This window comes from Diadema antillarum, unplaced genomic scaffold (assembly GCF_040938485.1).
Source record: "Diadema antillarum isolate AM-2024a unplaced genomic scaffold, OU_Dant_1.0 scf00000167, whole genome shotgun sequence".
NCBI lineage: Eukaryota > Metazoa > Echinodermata > Echinoidea > Diadematoida > Diadematidae > Diadema > Diadema antillarum.
Window position 1 is genome coordinate 634653 of NW_027271056.1, and position 21590 is coordinate 656242.

General features: G+C 39.8%; 1 protein-coding gene and 7 non-coding genes across 8 annotated transcripts; all 8 read left to right on the forward strand.

Moving 5' to 3' along the window:
* Nucleotides 1-3501: 3501 nt before the first annotated feature.
* On the forward strand, nt 3502-21058 carry LOC139722589 (E3 ubiquitin-protein ligase DCST1-like). The gene is made up of 13 exons (XM_071633892.1): nt 3502-3510; nt 4476-4632; nt 5059-5202; nt 5822-5943; nt 6628-6782; nt 7506-7605; nt 8152-8247; nt 8865-8991; nt 9419-9535; nt 10177-10319; nt 10973-11086; nt 19879-20064; nt 21038-21058. Exons 1-13 carry the CDS (start codon nt 3502-3504, stop codon nt 21056-21058), a joined length of 1491 nt encoding a protein of 496 aa, XP_071489993.1.
* On the forward strand, nt 11259-11371 carry LOC139722627 (U5 spliceosomal RNA). Its single transcript, XR_011710290.1, has one exon. It is a non-coding gene; the product is annotated as a U5 spliceosomal RNA (small nuclear RNA).
* Nucleotides 12532-12646, forward strand: LOC139722624 (U5 spliceosomal RNA). Its single transcript, XR_011710288.1, has one exon. It is a non-coding gene; the product is annotated as a U5 spliceosomal RNA (small nuclear RNA).
* LOC139722631 (U5 spliceosomal RNA) lies at nt 13835-13951 on the forward strand. The gene has a single exon (XR_011710294.1). It is a non-coding gene; the product is annotated as a U5 spliceosomal RNA (small nuclear RNA).
* LOC139722628 (U5 spliceosomal RNA) lies at nt 15245-15359 on the forward strand. Its single transcript, XR_011710291.1, has one exon. It is a non-coding gene; the product is annotated as a U5 spliceosomal RNA (small nuclear RNA).
* LOC139722629 (U5 spliceosomal RNA) lies at nt 16568-16684 on the forward strand. Its single transcript, XR_011710292.1, has one exon. It is a non-coding gene; the product is annotated as a U5 spliceosomal RNA (small nuclear RNA).
* LOC139722630 (U5 spliceosomal RNA) lies at nt 17799-17913 on the forward strand. The gene has a single exon (XR_011710293.1). It is a non-coding gene; the product is annotated as a U5 spliceosomal RNA (small nuclear RNA).
* LOC139722625 (U5 spliceosomal RNA) lies at nt 19348-19462 on the forward strand. Its single transcript, XR_011710289.1, has one exon. It is a non-coding gene; the product is annotated as a U5 spliceosomal RNA (small nuclear RNA).
* Nucleotides 21059-21590: the final 532 nt, after the last annotated feature.

A 21590-nucleotide genomic window follows, 5' to 3' on the forward strand; every position in this document is an offset into this window, starting at 1 on the left:
AGTAAAGGCCCAATTACCATGGTAACAATATTATGAAAACGACCTAGAGAGGGTAATTAACGTTCCTCTATTACTCCTGTATTTAGCACAAATGCTGTAAATTCAAGTAAGACTTTTCAGCCATCCTTTGTTACATTACCCCATGTCTGGAAACGCATGGCTTTGGTTCATCACTTTAAGCGTTTCAGCCCACAAAGTGCTCCGAGGCAAACTCTTTCTTCTTTTAGCTTGGAGCTGACAATAGCGCACAAGTATTGAATGTGCAATGTGGATCGTGGAGTCGGTCGAAATTGGCAAGTGCCTACTTTGCTCGCATGCGTTGTATGCATGGTACGGGTTCCGGGATGTCGGTGAAGCGACGCAGTATGATGCTCTTGACGACTCTCCTGAACACGGGTATGGTACGTGCATAGATGAGAGGGTTGAGGCAACTGTTGAACGTGGTGATGACTGAAGCCCAAGGGATGAATGGGTCGCTGGTATTGATGAACGTTGCCAAGGTGATTGGTAGGAAACAGAGGAAGAAGGTGAGCACAATGAGAGCCATCTTCTTGGTCAGTTTAACATCTTGTTTATTCAACGCAAGCAACTTCCTTTTGGTAGACGATTTTTGTGACTGCGGTGTCTTTTCCTGTGAAGATTTTTCGGTAGGGGATGAGGCTAAGACCACCGCTGTCTCGTTAAGTGACGCTGGTTTGTCTTTCAGTGCACATTTATCGTCTATACTGGACTTTCCCTCCTTTCCCTGATCAGCAACAACAGTAGCATCGGTTCTTGTTGCAGAATCGTTAGGTTCTAAAGTAGTTGTGTCAGGAACATCGGATTCGGGCTGAGCTCTTATAGAAGGTAGTCTATTATCAGGTGTGATGCTCGGGCTCTGGATATCTTTTAATTCGTTACCCTGGTAACGCATTGAATCAAGGGTCATTGTGCTTGTTGCCCTTGAAATAGGATTTGAATGGGATTGTCGATCATCTCCTGAGCTGTGGGCACCAATACTAGCAGCCCCCTTTTTCACTGATTCCATTTTCCTGTTATGTCTTGTAACGAAAATAAAGATACGGATGTAAACAGCAACAATCACGACAGTCAAAGGAGCAGCGACACCGAGACCAGCTATCAGCCCGTTGATTTCGGCGTTGCGTGGGTGCGAAGTGTCCTGTGTGCACGTCTTGTATTTCTCGGAGTAGCCAAGGCGGCCGATTCCGGCGATGCTCGGGATGTTGCTGAGAAGAAACGGATACATCCAGGAAATCGCTACCATGATGATGATGTTCCTCCTTGTGTAAAGCTTCTGGAACTTGGCGGTAGATTGCGACAGCAGAAACCAGCGGTTGTAAGCGATGAGAGCTAGCGTCATCATGCTGGAACCAAGGCATGAAAGGATGATACCACTGACCGCGGCGCAGACCCAGTGTGGAAGGGGCCACCCGTCCCTGCTCAGAAGGGACACCATGTTGAACGGAAGACACAGCGTCGTCACGAAGTCGGCGCAGGCGAGGTTGAGGACAAACCAGTACGTCGGCGATCGCAGTCGGCGGGAAAGCACGACTGCGAGAATGACTAGGGCATTTCCAGGTGCACCAATGAGGACCACGACCCCGGCTATGATGGCGAGAATGATACGCTGGGGGTAATCCTCAAAGACAAAGACGCGAGTCTCTGGAAAAGTCTCGTTAGACCCTTGATCGGTGACAAATAGCGTGGCTGGCGTGTTATCCATGGTCGTCAGAAATTGCGTACGTGCTCTGTAAAGCAAGGTATAGAAGAAGATAGTGTGTGTGTGTGTGTGTGGGAGGGAGGGGAGTCAATTAGTCAATGAAAATTTCTTTAGCGAAAACCGATTCTGCATCAATTTATCTCCAAAGGTAACCAGGACGTTTCACAAAGGAAGAGACCAATGTCCTCCTGCCCCCTCACACCCACACGTATAATTCCCATGTTCTTGTGTGTTTTGTCTCTCGATGCAAAGCGATTCGTGCCACAATAACTGAAAGGCACATGGAAATACCGAATGTCCTTCCACTACTAACTAGTCCTATGCGACGTAGACCAGTCAACTGATGTAAAAGCAAAGGATGATCTAGCCCTCGTAATCTTCATATTCTATAATCGCAGACGAACCCCTGACCTTAATTCTCCAATGTCTCGAATTCAGTAATGCACTCTCGGTTCGACACAACGTGTAAGCCATACAATCACCAAGTATCACTATATAGACAAGAGATATTTTGCTAAAATTTCGCAGTACATTGTATTCTGTGAAAATCGAGGTCATGTTAACACATATATACACTGCCGAGACCTTTCGCACCGCATATACAAAAGTAATGCAAAGAGTTAATTATTATCTGTGTGCAATAATTCAATACTCACCACCCGAGTCAGAAGATGAATGTAAGAATGACATTGGTAATTATAGCTTCATGACAGCTTTCAATTTCACATGTAACGAAATATTCCACAGTGGGGGTATTCTACAACTAAGCTTTTGCCCACTATGCAAAGAATGGCTTTTGCGCTTTATTTTGCTTTCACAGTTCGCTGCGGCATGCAAACATAGCGCTCCTCTATTCAAGGCCGCCTGTCAGAGAGCTGATTCATCTACCTAGATCTTTTCACACTCAAGCTAAATATCAATCTTTACTTCCTCTTTCATCACGTTGATATGATTTGATCTAAACACACACATGCAAATCGCCTGAATCATTTTTTTTTCTTTATACTGGCAAATATCATATTGTATAATGATGAATGCATTCATGTGTTCGTATCTATACGTTTGTGCTGGAAGTGTGTAATTTGTCTACTTTCTATAGTCAATTGTTCAGACCTTCATATAAATTTTAAACTATGCATCCTTGCAATGTCCGCACTTACTAAAAAGCTGGTGACGACATGATTGTCTTTCTTTATCTTTGGGTGGGAGCAAAATTCTTCTGGATCTATCCTACGCTTGGTTAAGATACGTTTCCTAATGTTCCCCACCAGCCAGTGATATACTTCGCGTACGGAACGAGTTCTTCCAGAATGTCGCTGAACCGTTATTATATATATACATATATATATATATATATATATATATATATATATATATATATATATATATTTCTGTTTGTCTGTTAGCTTGAAAACCAGTTAACTCGTCTTTCCCTCTGAACTAAGAGTCAGCTACAGTGGATATCATTGTTTGTGCCAATGGAATGTTGAGAAGCCGTAGTTATCCCAGGAAGTATATTACTGTTACTCGCTATACATGAAACAAAACAAACAGAAAAGTTCTATGACGTAGACAGACACTGAGATCAATTCCATGCTGCAAAGAAGGAAAAAAAAGGAATAGAAAGAGAAAGAACGGATAACTCATGTTCTGTTCCATACTGATTCAGTTTAAAACATTGTGTGTCAGGGAGAATGGCTGGCTTTGAGCTTGTGTGAAACCGAATCATGCTTTGTATGGCTGCATCAATGCGGTTTATGAAGCATATAGTGAGAGCGTCCATGGCTGTGGTAACATACTTTGGCGCACGTATAATTTTATTCGTGAATGACACATGAAGACGACACGAAAGTGTGTTTGAATACTTCTCTGGAGGTATCAGGGGACCGTTTCATGAAACTTTTTGTCAGTGATTTACACTGACAACTGTTAAAAGCTACTGAAATCCTTGCGTCTGATTGGCTGATAGCAAATTTGTCGGTGAAAACCTCCGACGAACTCGTTGATGAAACGCCCCCAGGTCCTACTTCCGATTGGGCGAATCGCTTTTCCTGTGAGCAAAATACGTCATAATGATATTGTCACTCAACTCTGCCAAAGTTTTAGTCGGGGCGGATCACTCACAGACCTAAGATTACACACCCTACGCTGTACATTGAGCAACTGCAATGTGTAGTATGTATTTTGGCTTCCAGCCGTCATACCGAGGGATATTTGTTCCTTTTTAACATAGATATATGCTCCTTGGTCCACAGGAGCCAGTACGAAAAATAGTTATTGCAATGAGTCAGTAATTTCGCTAAACTTTGCTGATGTAGTTCAATGCTATAAACTGAAAGAGAAGGTTTCAATTTGGAACATTCCCTTCCTGCCACCTTCATTTATCAATGGTCCTTACACCTTAATCGACATGTCATGTATGCATCATTTCAGGCCGTCACTTTCGACACCAAATATTGCATATGTCTTGCTTTACCTTTGACGACTCCTACATAATGATTATACCAAAACAAATAGACGAGCAACAAGAAGATTGCAACGATATTGATAATAGGAATCATAACGACGATGATGATGATGATAATGATAATGATAATAATGATGTATGATAATGATAAAATGATAACAGATTATTAAACGGCATAGTGCAATAAAAGAATATATGCTTTCACGTCTCTACGCAGCTGGAATGGCATATTTTGACTTTGCTGAAATCATGCGTGATTTCTTTTTTGGTCCATTTTCTGTCTCGCAGACAAACAATGGTGAGATAGAGCTCATCTCGAAGAGAGTAGAGCAACAATTCAACGGATTCCAGGCGGAACTCGAAAGCAACGTCCAAGGCTTGAGCGGCAAGCAAGACTCGGACGACAAAGACAAGTATTCCAAGAAGATGGAATTCAAGTGCGAAAGTAAGCCACTTGCGGAAATATCCATGACAAGAATGAGAGTGTGAGGTTCATATGGATAAGTAGTTCATTTTGCTCTCCACCCCCGCCCCCATTCCGATATAATAATACTCGCTGCTCTTCGAAGCTGGAAATGTGATATTTCATTTTGTTCTTTTTTTTCTCTGTCAGTTGCTATATGTTAGTAATCGTGTATATATACGTCAGTTTGTTTGCTTGTTTATTTGCTGTTTGTTGTATTTTACTATTTGGGGTGTCATTGTTATTCTATCTAGATTTTTTTTTTTTTTTATTGCAGAAAGCCCATCTGGCTGATATAAGGCATAAATACTCTTGTCATGAATTAAAGCACTACAGGTGCTGCGTAAACCTCAAGCGTAGAGGACGCTGATTCATTGTCGAAAATATATTTTTTTAATCGTCCTTAAGTGATATTCACCAAGGCTGTGGACAAGTGTAAGGATGTCTTCCGTAAGACCGAGCAGGACTGCTACAGAGCAATCAAGGTACCAGGGATAAAGCACGTCCTCTGTCTGCCACTAAAACTGACCATACTCTGCCACATCACACAAGGTGAGTCTAAACTTTCGTTGCTATGGTATCCTGGTGTTCTTATAAGAAAAACGATGGTGAAGAAGATGATGATAATGATGATGATGATGATGATGATGATGATGATGATGATGATGATGATTATGATTATGACAATGACGACAATGATGATTATACTGTTTGGCTGGGAAGAAGCAGGGAAATTAATATATCAATACTGACATCGTATCGTTGGAGATGAAAAAGATAATAAAATCTGTACAGTGATTAACGGTACCTAAATCATTAACGGTCTCGACTCAACTGAATAAAAGACTTGAGAGAGCATTGATTCAATCAATCGCAACTTCTCTTATTCGGCAAGATCTGCCAATAAGGCTAGTTGGCTGCTGCACTGGTAGATACTGTTATTGTGATTGGCTGCTAGTTGCACCATGGAAAATCATTATATTGAGATATGGGTAAAGATGTTGACACGAGTACGTCAATGACCAAATACTTGATCTTCGTTGTTTTTGTTTTTGTTTTTTAAAGCTGATGCAAATGTCCTCGTCTGCAACATCAAATCCATGATGTTGTTTTGTGTGTAATAAAGATTCATATGGGTGATTGACTTTCTTTGATTATGTTTTGGTTGCAGCACTTGACTTTCTCTGCGACTCGTCCCCAGTCAAAACTGACGGCTTGATGGCGACATACTACGAGACAAAGGATGCGCTGAGGTCGTTCTCGAAGAACTTCAAAGCGGACCTAAAATGGCAGGTAGAAAAAGCTTTAGCATCATGGACTTTGTAAATCTTAGAGATTCCATGTGATGCGTTTCATACGATTACAAATAAAAGGTTTTTGGTATCATCTCTTAGTTCATTTTAGGTCCATTCTACTGAATGTAGATTTCTTTTGAATTATACTTTACTTGTGAACCATTATGTTGCAATCAGTATGTGAAAGATATGTTTTCAAGAAGGGTTGTTAAAGGGATAGGGGAATAAACTAAACCCACCCATTACTATATCCATTCGCTAATATTGTTCTGAAAAATGCGTAGATCTATTGCGATGTGATGTCTTTGGGTATGGTAAACGAGAGCACCAGAAATGCATATTACACGTACGGGTGCAGTCATGTCATATCAGCTCTTAAGTACCCAAGTACAAGGGAACATTTTGTAGAGTAAACCCCGTTATGGTGGCAACGTTGTCCATCAATCTACCGAGAGACATTTTGAATTCGATGATGACTTTTATTTGCCTTGATATGTCGCTCTGATTTCATTGTTGAGTCTCAGTGACCAATGAACGGAACATTATGGCACTAATTTCTTTCTCCGCAACGCGGCTTTCCTAAAAAGTATTACAGGTGATGCGTTGGCTACAAACTGCCATAATGACGAAGCATCTTCGATGATCTCATGCTGACTGATTGTCGGTTGACCTTTTCCTCCAGGTGAAGCAGATGTTGTCGTTGGTCGAACGAGTATCCGTGCAGGAACTCCAGGCGGCAGTCAACCACGAGATCGAGCGGAAGAAGCTCTGGTTCGACCTCATCCTGGGGGTAACCAGAATGGTCTTATCTGTTACCTTCATCTTCGTCTTCAGGAGGTAACCATGACAACCACCAAATTTCTTGCCACGAGTGCAATGGAGACAGTTTCTATGCTGTTGAATAGAAAAGCAAGTGAACAGGCCTCTGCTTTTGCTATCCCCCCTTCTCTCTTTCTTCTGTTGTACACGTTTCTCTCAGTCATTTTACTGCTGATCCTCCTTTCCTTCATGCATTCATCCGTCCACTGAACTGTTCAGGCTCCGCCAAATTGTTCCATTGTAGTGTGTGCACATTTTCCCTTCATTTCACGCTATATCCATTCCTCTTTCATTCTATTACTATTATCTTTTTTCCTCAACTGTCCATTCTTTATTTCTCCTTCTTTCCAGTATTTTTCTTTAACCCTCGTTTGAGGAACTTTGTTTTTATTTCATATTTTGACATTCCAGTGTATATCGCCATTGTGTCTCTTATTCCCATTTATTCTACCACTCACTTTTCTTTCCCTATTCTACATTTATTAAGATGTTCTCTTTAATATGAGTATACAGAAGATTCTCTCTGAGTAGAAATTTAATCAGCTGAACTCACATAAGGTTATTAAAACAGCCTTTTTGTGTAAATTACATCACATCCAAACCTTGGCCTAACAGGCTGTAATCAAATTCATTTGTGAAAATAGATTTTTCATGAAGAATGTCAAGAAAATGTGTAGTGAACAATAGTTGTTAATCCCCTCATTTGTTTTTTTTTTCTTCTTTTCTTTTTCTTACGGACAGTGCGTTCGTCTACAACAATAGGTACCTACGAGAAATCAGATTCGACAATGTGTATATGACGTCATACTTCATGAAAATAGAGCGCAGACGAAAGAGACATGTGAGTTCCACCACAAGGCAAATGGTGCACTGTTCGTAACGACACTATTTCAAATAAGCCGCCATACAACTACAGTATGAACTATGATGTAACTATTACTGATACGTAAAGTGAAATCATCTCTCATGTCCTTGTCCATTAGAATGTGTTTTGAACATTAATTAGTGTCGTTATGTCACGAGCAAATGCACGCAATTAGAGTGCACAACGGGATGAAAGAGAGTTCCATGAATGTCACCACACTTCTTCTTCATTGTTGATTGTTACTCTGCTATGTGTGTGTTTATTTGTTTGTTTGTTTGTGTGTGTGTGTGTGTGTGTGTGTGTGCAGCGCGCGTGCGTATAAGTATGTATGTGTGTGTATGAAAGTTGAGTTATTTTGTCATGAATTAATTTGTATATTGTTTATATGAAAAAAAAAGAAAAATAAAAGATTGACCAAAAAAAAAAGTGTGTGCTAGAAACGATGCAGTCGTTTCCCCCGTAGCCGAAATCCTTAAAAGAATGATTGGCTACCCAAATCTGTTCTTTTTCCCGGTATCACAGGGTCGGAGAACTCTACTGCCGCTGAGGAAATCTGAAGAAATGGAGCTCGTTGAACCCTTCGACTGTTCGCTTCAGAAGAGCGAGAAAAGGAAACTTGTAAGAACTTTCTTTTTCAACTCTTTTGAAGTCAAATCTTTGAAGCAAAGTCAATTAAAAAATAATATCCAGAAACAAACCCAATTCACCTCATACAGAAACTGAACATCGTAAACGTTCTGGTGTCATATAATTATAGAACGTAATTTGATTCTTCTGTATTGCCATTAGACAAGATAATAGAATTCCCATCGATCTTGTTCGGATATTTTTTTTTCCGCTGGAGAAGTATAACAGCATGGCACCAAGAACCATAGTTTTATTCGTGAAATATAATTAAGAGGAGAAAATGTTGATATGTTACATTTTCATTATTTGAAAAATATTGAATACGTTGACCTTAAAATTAAGAAAATCTGCGGTAGACGATTTGGGTAATTATATTTGCAAATGAACAATAAAGACTTGGTATGATAGATGCTGCTTGGGACTTCTGAGTAATGTACATTTTGTTACTATCTTTGTCTTGTGCCTTCGCCCAGTCTGCTTTTTTCTTTTTCTTTTAAAGATTGGTTTTTAGATTCACATATTTTGTTCTTATAGTGACAACGATTTACACTCCTCCTGGACTAACCAATTTTCTTGTTTTCGCTGCTTTTTATTTTTCACCAAACAAGATGAAGAGTACACTTCGTCTGATGCCGCAGATTCTCGTCACCCTGTTCCTCATCACTTTCGATCACCTCTTCTACACTGCCCTCGATCTCATCCAACGACACAGTCGAGTAGATTTTAAATTTTCTGGTACGTGTTTATGGCATTTTGGGATGGGGAAAGGAAATTGGAAATTGAAAGGGACTGTCTCAAAGGTCACTTGCCTTGGACTTGAGATTTGATATCTAAATACTCTTTAGCTTTTACCAGCTTGAATGCTACCAAGACCAATTTATAGCTCAGCGACACTAGTATCTCTTTGATATAAAGCTTCTTCTCCAATGTAATAAGATTAATTGTTTACATGAATACAGTAGTAAAATACATCATATAATCTACGTATCATCATGGTGATTTTCATATCATGTATCATATCATGTCATATCATATCATAATTATAATAGCACATGACTGAATACCTGTCTCTTGTCATCTTTTTGATTTCCCGAAAAAGAGCCCTCTGCTCGAGTAATCTCATGTGTTTATTTTGGATGTACTCTTATTGGTAAATTTTCAGGGCATCACGTGATACGTTTCGCCATACACGGAGAAGGCGCCGTGGCGCAGGTGTTCCGAAAGGTCTTCCTGACTTTCAGCAGCGAACATCAGGTGGCGCGGGTCTCATCTAACAAACGTGAGTAAATCTAATACAGACGATCCTCTTTGGCATCCATGATAAATAAAGTCTGCTATGAAGGGAAAAAGTGTTGCTGCCCCTCATGAACTCTCTACACATAGTATTGTGATAACATATGCAGGAAAAGTATGCATTTAAATTCCTGTTCGACAACAGTAAAATGAAATAGAAACATATCAGACGAAGCAATTGATTTGTTGAATGACTTATCAATGCATTCATTACTCGTAATGTCAGCATCTTTCCTTGGCAAGTCAGGACAGTCGATGAATGACGTAATGTGTCTCATATTTAAGAACTTTTTACGCAGACATGAAGTATCATGATCATATGACTGTGTAGTTGTCTCTAAAATTTTCATTTCAAAACAAACACAGGCCTCGTTATGTCTTGTCTCATTCTTCCCGTTCCCATTGAGCTCAAGAACTTACCGTGTCTTTTCCTTCTTTCTCTTGTTGTTCTTTTTCTCTTTTTTTTCTGCTTCTTCTTTCAACATCGCTTCATCAAAAAAAAAAAGTAAATTGCGTAATGGTTTGATGTTTACAGCATTATTCTGACTGGAAATATGCGTAATGTGAAACAAAGAGTAGCCATATCTTTGCTGCTGAAAGTATCGCTTTATTTCTGTTATTTTACAGATTGTTTGCCACGACCAAACAAAGTAAAGACAGCCACAAACATGCTTATCATTGGTCTTTGGCTGACGGTGTGGGCGCTATTATATTTTCAAGCCTATGGCCTGAGGATACGAAGGGTCATCTGTTCCTTTTTCTATCCAAAGGTTTGTCTTTCTCTATTCATTCTGCGCATACCCTGTACTTCTAATAACTTTGGTGCGGTTTTGGTACAGTGGTTCTCAAAAGGGTGCTTATTACCTTCAACACGATGGCTACTTTTGAACTCCTGCCGTAAAAAAATAAAAAAATTCCTTCCACCAGACGTCTCTTTATACCACCATGGCCATGTGATTATTTTCTTTGGCTTTCTGCATAGGCAAAAGGTACACGTATTACACGAGAGACGTGATAGTCACGTGACCAAAACGGCTTCTATGAATTATAGATACCCTTGAAACATTAACTGAAATAACTCTGACGTTCGAACGGTCACAACTTTCTCAGTGGTCGAACCCATCGATCTGCTTACTTGTATGATTATTATGGATCTTATGAGTGGCATTCCTTTTTTCTAGTCAGAAAATTTCTTGCCAGGGACTTCTTGTCTCATAAACCGAATGAAGTTTTATATACACTGTATTCGTGTCTAGCTTTAATAGGACTGCCATATGTTGCCAATTCAGCCACCATCATTATAGCAATACAAGGGAAAATGCTTGGACTTTCTCTACACTCTTAAACTCAATTCGTAGTCTTGTTGCAGTACTCAAGTCTATTGATGCAAGTCCAATCACATAGTCTTGTTTCCATCCATCAGAGAGAAAAGAAGAGGATCCTCTTCCTCTACAACGAGCACCTGAAACGAAGGACGGGTTTTCTCAAGCAGGCTCGACGGAAGGCTCGTCGTGCAGTGAAAGAGGGAAACCTTCTGGTAAGTTGCTGCAATTAGCTTTAAAAAAAAACAGACAAGAATGGACATGTTGAAGCTTTAGTAAATGACTATTCTCTACATTGAAAGTTCAGTGGGGACGTTTCATCACGGCTATCAACCAAGACATCGATCATAAGCTTGGTGAATAATGTTTTTGCTTGACGGAGCCTATATCCGTTGGTCTCCTGCAATTCGCAGAAATCTTTCACCCTTTACTCAAGATTTCCGTGCAGAGAACTAAACAAACGGCGATTGCAATTCCTTACTGCCGTGTCTTTCATGGCAGCAGGGTTACGTTAAAGAGCAAAGGAAGAAGAATTTGTTTTTTCAAATTTAATTTCACTGCCCATCATTATTTCTCTTTATGTCATTTGTTGCTGTTCTTCTCTCTTCTTCTCGTTTTTAACCGGGACCTACGCTCAACAAGCTCGCTTTTAAGTAGGTTCCTTCATATTTCTTTAGCATTCATTCACAGATTCCAAACTTAACAGATCGACCACTATTATGTTTTACATATTTGCAATATTCTATGTATGTCATGTATTTCATTTAATTTTGTTATATTTGATGTAATTTTTCATCGAGAAATATGAAAATAAATTGAAATTGAAATTGAAATTTGTCGTTATTGTTGTTGGGGTTAAACGACATACGATGAAGCACCGCTATAGGTATAAACAAGAAAGGCTACACAATGGGCTGCTTGTAAAAATCACATCAGCGATCACAGTTGAAATGACTATTTTCAGTCATTCTGCATACACGTCCAAAGATAATGATTCCAGAACTTGGAGAACGCTCAACCAAGATGTATACATTGTTGTGTGTTGATTCATCATTAGCGAGAGTAATGCCAACCTATACTGACTCTTCTCATATCTACGTATAAGATAAATGTGCAGCGTAATGCCGTCACTAGTTTCTGATTAAATGTGGTACATTTCGAGAATTATTCCATGGCTTCACCGTCAATTGTGAATTTTATGGATGTTTTGCTCTGAACCAAGTAGGCTACTCAACTTCACTTTACCACTTCTTTCCACACTAGACCCTATCGTATACGTAGGCCTGAACTTGAGCTTTGGACCATCATGGTCAAACATCTATGTTCGTGACGCGGTCCGCCAACCTTAGTCTCTATGTCAGAATTTATGATGTATAAGAGCCTGTCATTTCCATTGCTCAGCTCTCAGCAGATACGAATTCTTGCTAAGTCAGGAGACCCCCCCCCCCGCCTCCCCCCCCCCCCCCCCACACACACACACACAGATGTCAGGTATGTTCTCTAGTCACGCTTTTTGTAAATTGGTCTGTTGTGATTGAAATAGTCCTCATTTGCATGTCAAAAGACTTGATCCCGGCGTATAAGATTTGACTGCTGACGCATCAACCGTAACATCAGTGTTTTTGGAAATAATAAGTGTCTTCATCTCGATTCAGCAGTCATCCGTGGATTTCCTGCAACACGTATAAATCTTTCGCCTTTTACTAAAGATTTCCGTGCAGGAGATCAAACGAACGGAATCATCTATTTCTTTCAGGCCTGCCATTAGGTAGGCTTACTTGAACCATGTAAAGAAAGACTCTGAAAGTTTCGAGATTCAAGTAATGCTCTTTCGAGGAGAACAAGTTACAATTCACTTGTGATTTGATGATCGCGTATCTTCTTCGCGATTAAGGTGTCGTTTACCTGTGGACGTCCTTAGACGATTAATAACCATAGGCTATCGAGACTGACACCATTTACACGTATAGTTTCTAGCTATTCTCTTGATACTCGAGATGATGATCTCGAAACCTAGACCACGCCTCGATCAAAGCGTATCATTGTCACCTGAAAAAAAAAAAAATCGTTCAAAACTGTAATATGAATTGGATTAATGGCGGAATGACTCCTCATAGGCCTACCTACCAAGAGTTGTGCTGCACTGTAGCTACTACTTTGCAAGTGAGCGAGGGCTATCCATTGTGATCGACTTATGAAACTGGAGAGGTTTTTTTTTCAGTTTAACGTCGATCTTTTGATCTTTAGCCAAGCATTCCGTGGCATGTGATGTTTAAAATGCAGACAAACATCATTACGCATTGGTACACGATACAATATCAGTGTGATTCAAATGGTCACAAATTAACTACCCTATACCGTTGCATTCAAATTTATGGATGTCTCTGCCTCTGACGCATATAGTTATAAGCCATTCATATCACCTGCTTCTGTTTTTCTTGCTGAATGTTAAACATGTTGTTGCTAGTTTGGACGATCCACGGGCACAAATTAAGGGCACAAAATTAACCTGACAAGCTTTGTGGTTTCCACTGTTCGTCTTGAAGAAGGAAACATGCATGAAATAAACCAGCTAGTGGCATAAATTAACATTTTATGAATGTCTTTCTGACAATGGTTCTTCTTGACATTATTGAAAGCTTGCCCAAGGTTTGTCTACCACAGCAACAACGAATGCATGCCAAACTGAATTCCAAGTATTGTAAAGTGTTTTTTGAGGTACAGGTTAATGAAATAGCTCGTTACTACATGCACATCAGGACGGAAAAAAAAATCCATAAATTTGAATATGATAGTAAACCCGTGTATTGTAGTCTCTTTGTAAACCGTTTTCCCTTCTAGATCGTCCTTATTTGAATGTCAAAAGACTTTGTTCTCGTCGTGTGTTTTGACTGTTTGATGCATCAACCGCAACTTTACTGTTCTTGAAAAATAATAAGTATCTTCAACTCGTTCAAACTATTATCCGCGGATTTCCTGCAACACGCATAAATCTTTCGCCTTTTACTAAAGATTTCCGTGCAGGAGATAAAAAAAACGGAATCCTCAATTTCTTACAGCCCTGGCTATGATGCCAGGGCCCACATGAACCATGTAAAGAAAGACTTTGAAAATGTCACAAGAAGATCATCGTAGTTAACATTACATGTCTCTTTCTTTCACAAAAAGTGTTATCTTCTACTCTTCTTCATTCTCATTCCGGTATTAAACTCTCTCAAGTTTCCTTGCCTATCCATCTATCTTTTTTTTTTATTGGGGGGGGGGGATTGTATTCTTAAGTTTCTGTGCTTACATTTAGTTGTTGCTAGGTCGGGCAAACTACTGGCACAGGCGAGACAAACCTCAAAGTTAATACGGACAGTTTTGGTAAGGGAAGTGTGAATAGAGAATGCCATGACTTTTCGTGCAGAGAACTAAACAACCAAACAAACGGCAGTTACAATTCCTTACTGTCCTGTCTTTCATGGCAGCAGGGTTACGTTGAAGAGGAAAGGAAGAACATAAAAAATTCTTTGTTCAGATTCCACTGCCAACTATTATTCCTCTTATGTCATTTGTTGTTGTTGTTCTTTTTGTTGTTGGGGTTGAACAACATACGATGAAGCACCGCTATAGGTATAAACGAGAAAGGCTACACAATGGGCTACTTGTAAAAATCACATCAGCGATCACAGTTGAAATGACTATTTTCAGTCACTCTGCATACACGTCAAAAGATAATGATTCCAGAACTTACAGAACGCTTAACCAAGATGTATGGTTGTATAGCTTTTTCATTAGCGAGAGTAATGCCAACCTATACTGACTCTTCTCATATCTACGTGAGATAAATGTGCAGCGTAATGCCGTCACTAGTTTTTGATTAAATGTGGTACATTTCGAGAATTATTCCATGGCTTCACCGTCAATTGTGAATTTTATGGATGTTTTGCTCTGAACCAAGTAGGCTACTCAACTTCACTTTACCACTTCTTTCGACGATAGACCATATCGTACACTTAAGCCTAAATGTGAGCTTTGGTCCATCATGTTTAAACATCTATGTTCGTGACGCGGTCCGCCAATCTTAGTTTCTATGTCATAATCATGATGTATAAGAGACTGTTACTTTCATTGCTCAGCTCTCAGCAGATACGATTCTTGCTAAAAGTCAGGAGACCCCCCCCCCCCCCCCCCCCCACACACACACACACACACACAGGTCAGGCATGATCTCTAGTCACGCCTTTTGTAAGTTGGTCTGTTGTGATTGAAATAGTCCTCATTTGCATGTCAAAAGACTTGATCCCGGCGTAAGCTTTGACTGCTGACGCATCAACCGTAACATCAGTGTTTTGGGAAATAATAAATGTCTTCATCTCGATCCAGTAGTCATCCGTGGATTTCCTGCAACACGTATAAATCTTTCGCCTTTTACTAAAGATTTCCGTGTAGGAGATCAAACGAACGGTCTGAACAATTTCTTACAGCCCTGTCATTTGGCAGGGTTACTTGAACGATGCAAAGAAAGACTTTGGAAAGATTCAAGATTCAATCAATGCTCATTCGGGGAGTGAAAGTGTAAAGGGAGAAACGTAAGTTACAATCCATTTGTGTTTTAATTCTTCATCGCAAGAAGGTGTCGTTTACCGATGGATGTTCTTGATAGGACGTGCTTCATGTATTAATAACCTACGTGCAATCAAAACTGACACCCTTTACATGTAGGCTCTAGCAATGCCTTGTACTCGAGATGATGATCTCAAAACCTAGACCACACCTTAATCAAAACGAGCTGAAAAAAAAGTTAACTGTACTATGAATTGGTTCAATGGCAGAAGAACTCCTCATAGGCCTGCCTATTCAAGGTTGTGCTACATTGTACTACCATTTTCCAAGTGATTGTCTGGAGTGCGGTTTTTTTTCCAGTTTTACGTCGATCCTTTGATCTTTTGCCAAGCATCCAGTGGAATATGATGTTTAATGGGGCAATAACGGAATGACTCCTCATAGGTCTACATACGAAGAGTTGAATATTACATTCAAATTTATGGATGTTTCTGCCTCTGACACTTATAGTTACAAGTCATTTATTTCACCTGCTTCTGTAAACATGACACGTAAGCTTGCTGGAGGCTTGTGCTACCTAGCAACAACTGAGTAAATTCCTACCTATGGAACTTAATTGGAGGGAGCAGGTGAATGAAATGCTTCGTTACTATGCGGCATATAAGAAACGAAACATTCATAAATTGTAATACATTACAGAAATGGTCTATCAGACAAGCTTTGTGGTTTCTACTGATCGTCTTGATAAATGAAACATGCCTAAAATACACCGGCTAGTAACATATTTGTAATTGGAATTGTATGCGTCGAAGACTCTCTGACAATGGTTCTTCTTGACAACCTGAAAGCTTGTCCGAGGTTCGCCCGATCCACATAGCAACAACTAACGTATGCCAACTGAATTCCAAGTATTGGAAAGTGCTTTTGTGGTACGGATTAATGAAATAGCTCGTTACTACGTCAGGACGGAAGAAACATCCCTAAATTTGAATATTGTAGTCTGTTTGTAAACCGTTTTCCCTTTTAGATCGTCCTTATTTGAATGTCAAAAGATTTTGTTCTCGTCGTATGTTTTGACTGTTTGATGCATCAACCGTAACTTCAGTGTTCTTAAAAATGATAAGTATCCTCAACTCGTTCAAGCAATCATCCGCGGATTTCCTGCAACACGCATAAATCTTTCGCCTTTTACTAAAGATTTCCGTGCAGGAGATCAAACAAACGGAATCATCAATTTCTTACAGCCCTGGCTTTGATGCCAGGGCCCACATGACCCATGTAAAGAAAGACTTTGAAAATGGAATTAGAAGATCATAGTAGATTTAACGTTACATGTCTCTTTCTTTCACTTAACAATTTAGTTATCTTCTCCTCTTCTTCATCCTCATTCCGGTATTTAATTTTCTCAAGTTTCCTTGCCTATCCATCTTTCTTTTCTTTTTTTTATGGGGGGGGGGGGTTGTATTCTTTTTAATTCCTTAAAGTTTCTGTGCTTACATTTAGTTGTTGCTAGGTCGGGCAAACTACTGGCACAGGCGAGACAAACCTCAAAGTTAATACGGACAGTCTTGGTAAGGGAAGTGTGAATAGAGAATGCCATGACTTTTCAAACCGGTCTATTGTTCTAGTCGTAGATTGATTGGGAGACACGTTAAGATAGTAACCAGCAAAACGCGTTGCTTCGTTCCCATAAGGAATTAATGTATGATATAATGTAAAGAATGACGTATATTAATGAAATTTTCAAGAATAGATTTCACTATATTGTTCATCATCACCATACATCTACGGAAGATCAATGTTGCATATAGATAGTTAATTTCCAAGTAAGTGGTGAGTAATCGCATGTATCACGAAAGTTATCGAAAGTTTTATAAATGTCACACAAGCATGCAATACGTCCACTACTTTTCCACCGACATTTCGACACAAGTAAAATGCAGCATCAGCGTACACATCTTTTCAGTTTGCATGTGGTCCATGCGTAATTACTCAATTCAATACTAACTATACTGGATTCAAATTTAGGGATGGTTCTGCCCAGGAAACCTATGTAGTAGTAAGCCATTCATTTCACCTGCTTCATTTATTTGTATTTTTATTGCTGGAACTCGTTTGCATACATTGGTTCTTCTTATGACGGGCGAACCTCGGGTACAAGTCAGGAAACCCTCTGTGAAACCCTCCTTTTTTTCTTGGTGAAGGAGACTTGCATGAAGAGTATAGTGTGCATGCCTTTGGTAAACCGGTCTTTTCTTTCGTCCTCATTTGAATGTCAAAAGATTTGTCCGTATCGTAAGTTGCGACTGTTTGACGCATAAACCACGACATCATTATTATTAGAAAAATGTAAAAGTCTTCGATCTCGATGCACATGCCATCCGTGGATTTCCTGCAACACGCAAAAATCTTTCGCCTTTTACTAAAGATTTCCGTGCAGGAGATCAAACGAACGGTCTGAAGAATTTCTCACACCCCTGCCTTTTGGCAGGGTCACATGAACCATGTAAAGAAAGGCTTTGAAAACTGTCGCTAGTAGATCATTGTACATATTACGCGAACACATCTCTATTCTTAAAGTTGTCTTCTTTCTCCTCCTCCTCCACCTAGTTCTTCTTTTTCGTCTCCCTTTTCAATCTTCTCTCATTTCACTGCCTACCATCGCGGTGAAATTGGAGATGAGAAGATATTTCAGAAAATAGAGTAAAGCAGTTACTAAAAATACTCAAATATGCATTTTTTCTCTTGCTTTCAACTCGTGCTCTTTCCTCTAAAAGGAGGAACAATAAAAGGCATAATGATTCCAAGCTACGCACATCTTTTTCTTCGTCATATCAAATAATTTATATGAATTTGTGAATATCGAAGTTTTATTCGATCTGTGTCCAGATGTGGATTCCCTAAAATACACACCTATAGATCTGTAGCCTTTTGCTAAATATTTCTGTGCAGGGGACCATGTAGCCGAACGGTCTGAATAATCTATCACAACTCTACCTTATGCAGGGTGAAATGAGCCATGTAAAGAAAGGCTGTAAAATGACGTAAAGACATTATAATACATTAATATCATAACAGACCTAAACGCGTATCTGATTTCAGCGGTTGTCGTTACCACAGATCTCTGATTAATTGATCTCTGATTAATCGTCTTTTCCTTCCTCCTTTCCTTCTCATCACCTCCAACATCCTTTTCCGTGATATATTTTCTCAAGTTTCCGTGTTGTTGTTGTCGTTGTTTGTTTGTTTGTTTGTTTGTTGTTGTTGTTGTTGTTGTTGTTGTTGTTGTTGTTGTTGGTTTTTTTTTTTTTTTTTTTTGGGGGGGGGGGGGGTCGAGAATCTTAAACCAGGAATGATGACAACTATTCAAGAGCGTGTATCCGTCGCCTGTAATGTACCGTTTGCATTAAGACCTTTCATCCACCCTTAATTATGATTGCAATTTTGCATGATGCCGTCTATGTAGCAATTCTGCATATTGATGCAAAAACATAATGGCTCATGGCTCACCGCTCTACCAAAACGTATTGCTGTGTGGTGGATCATTAGAGTACGAATTAAAGTTGGCACGACTCATCCGATAACATCGCCAGACCTATGATGCATTTTAGCGCTAATTTTCAGAATGCATTGTCTCCTCTAGTTAAGCATGTAGGACCCTATACTAACTGCTAAATTGTTGCGATGTCGGGCGAACACTAATATGCACAGGTCTGGCAAGCTTCGCGGTTTTCATGGGTGTCTTTTCTCAACGATCGAAACACGCATAAAATTTTAACACCAGTGCAAACGGTCTTTTGCTATTGTCTCCTCCTCATTTGAATATCAAAAGACGAGTTCTCGTGGTAAGTTGGGACTGATCGTTGCATCAACCGTGACATCAGGTCTCCTAGAAAATGTTAAGTTTCTTCGACTCGAGTAAACAGTTATCCGTGAGTTCCTTGCAACACGCATAAATCTTTCGTCTTTTACTAAAGATTTCCGTGCGGGGAACTAAACGAACGGTATCTATAATTTCTCAACGCCCTGTCATTTAACAGACAGGGTTACTTAGAAAATGCATATATACAGACAAGACCTCTTACTTCCCATCCCACATTTCCTTCCTCAAGTTCACTGTTTCTAAAAATGTCCTCCCGTTTTTCTTCCACACTATCGTTTGCTATCATCCTCTTTCCTTTTTCCTTTCCTGCATCTTCTATATAGGCCTACTTTTTCCTTCTCTTCATTCTCTTTCGTCTCTTCATTCGTCTCTCCATCAGCTCCTTCTTCTTTCTATCCGCCTCTTCTTTCTCCTCTCCATCTTCAATCCTTCCCTATGACACGCTCTCCTCTCAAAAGATTCTGGATGTCACACCAGGTGAACAATTAGCATTACGACAAGACAAAAATCGCACAAACTCAATTCAGAAGCTGTATTCTATTCATTGTTGTTCCCCATCGACACATTATCTAACAGAAAGAGATCGGCATCTTGGCAGAGCTACGCCACAGCTTCCCGCGGATGTGCGGCTGGTTGTATCGACTGGGCCTGGGGAAGAAGCGATGTCTAATCTGCGGGGAGTTGGAGAAGAGAGGAGCGAAGCACTGTCGGAACAGACGGTGTAAATTCATGTACTGTGCCGAGTGCTGGAAAGACGTTAAGGTCTGTACTCTCCACTCATGAAAATGTATGAACCATCCATGATTGCTTGTCTTCTAATGTAATGCAGACAACCATCCCCCCTTCCTCTCCAAGATGCAATCATGCACTATGTTTCATTTACGTCACAATATTGGGCCTACAAACCGAGAAGGGAGGAAAGAAGGGCGGGGACTTTGCCCTGATGATCAAAGCTTGGAATCTACCCATCAAAAGCGATGATTTAACATCTTAAAGGGATGGTATAGTATTGGTGGAAATGAGGATTGGGCTTTTAACTTCATGTAAGATATACCAGGAAACCCCTTAATAATACAGAGCATACCATTCTCTGAGGACTTCCAAGCTTACATGATGAAATTTGGTGTTGGAATGGCTGAGATATCCAAAAACAAAGTGATCCTAATAAAAGGTGGGTCCCACCTTTTATTAGGATTGCTCTGTTTTGGATATCTCAGCCATTTCAAAACCTATTTTCACGAAATAAACATTGAGTCCCTCTTGAAATTACATGCTCTGTCATATTTCATAAGAGGTTTCTCATTATCTCACCAGAAAATGTTAGAAACATGAAGTTAGGTCTCAACCAAAACTATACCATCCCTTTAAGGATCAATTTCTTTATTCTTTGGCTTTGAACGTTGCCAATTGCCAATAATGGTGATATAGACGCAATGAGAAAAATCGTTATGGGTATTGTTTTAACGCGTATTTGTTATAGATGCAAGTTATGGACCCTTTCATATGTCGATACCATGACAACGTAGCATTTGCACGTCAACAGTGAGATACAATTATTTGACTTCAAGAAAATGATTAAAAGATTTCGTGTTCGGAATGATACATCAGCTTCTAAATACGAATGATTATGAATTGTAGTACAATGTACAAGATTAAAGTTTATAGAAGTTATGGTCAACGCAGTGATTTTGATAAATGTAATGAGATGTAATACACTTTGTTGTCTTTCTTGTAGAGTGTCCACCCCGAGCACTGACGCGAAATAGCGGCTGACGGCGATATTTTGTTTTGTCCTCTGATTTACAGGGAAAATGCTACGCGTGTTCGTCCTTGTCTGACGTATCATCGGACGAATCGTCGTCCGAGTGGGACACCTGATCATCATGGGTTTCTGGTCAGGCGATGCTTTAGCCTTACGCTCCGAGACAGCATGACCACGGATCCGACCGCATTGCTGAAGCATCGGATGACTCACGCACGTGCCTCTTTACCTCTCATTTCCCTGAAAAGTGGAGGAGGAGGAGGAGGAGGTGAAGGAGGAGGAGGAGAAGGAGAAGAAGAAGAAGAAGAAGAAGAAGAAGAAGAAGAAGAAGAAGAAGAAGAAGAAGAAGAAGTAGAAGAAGAAGAAGAAGAAGAAGAAGAAGAAGAAGAAGAAGAAGAAGAAGAGGAAGAAGTAGAAGAAGAAGACGGAGGAGTTGAAGGAGGAAGAAGAGGAAGTAGAAAATAGAAAAAAGGAAAAACTACAAACTATCTCATCGGAGTGGGCTACGTGAACACAAACATGAGAA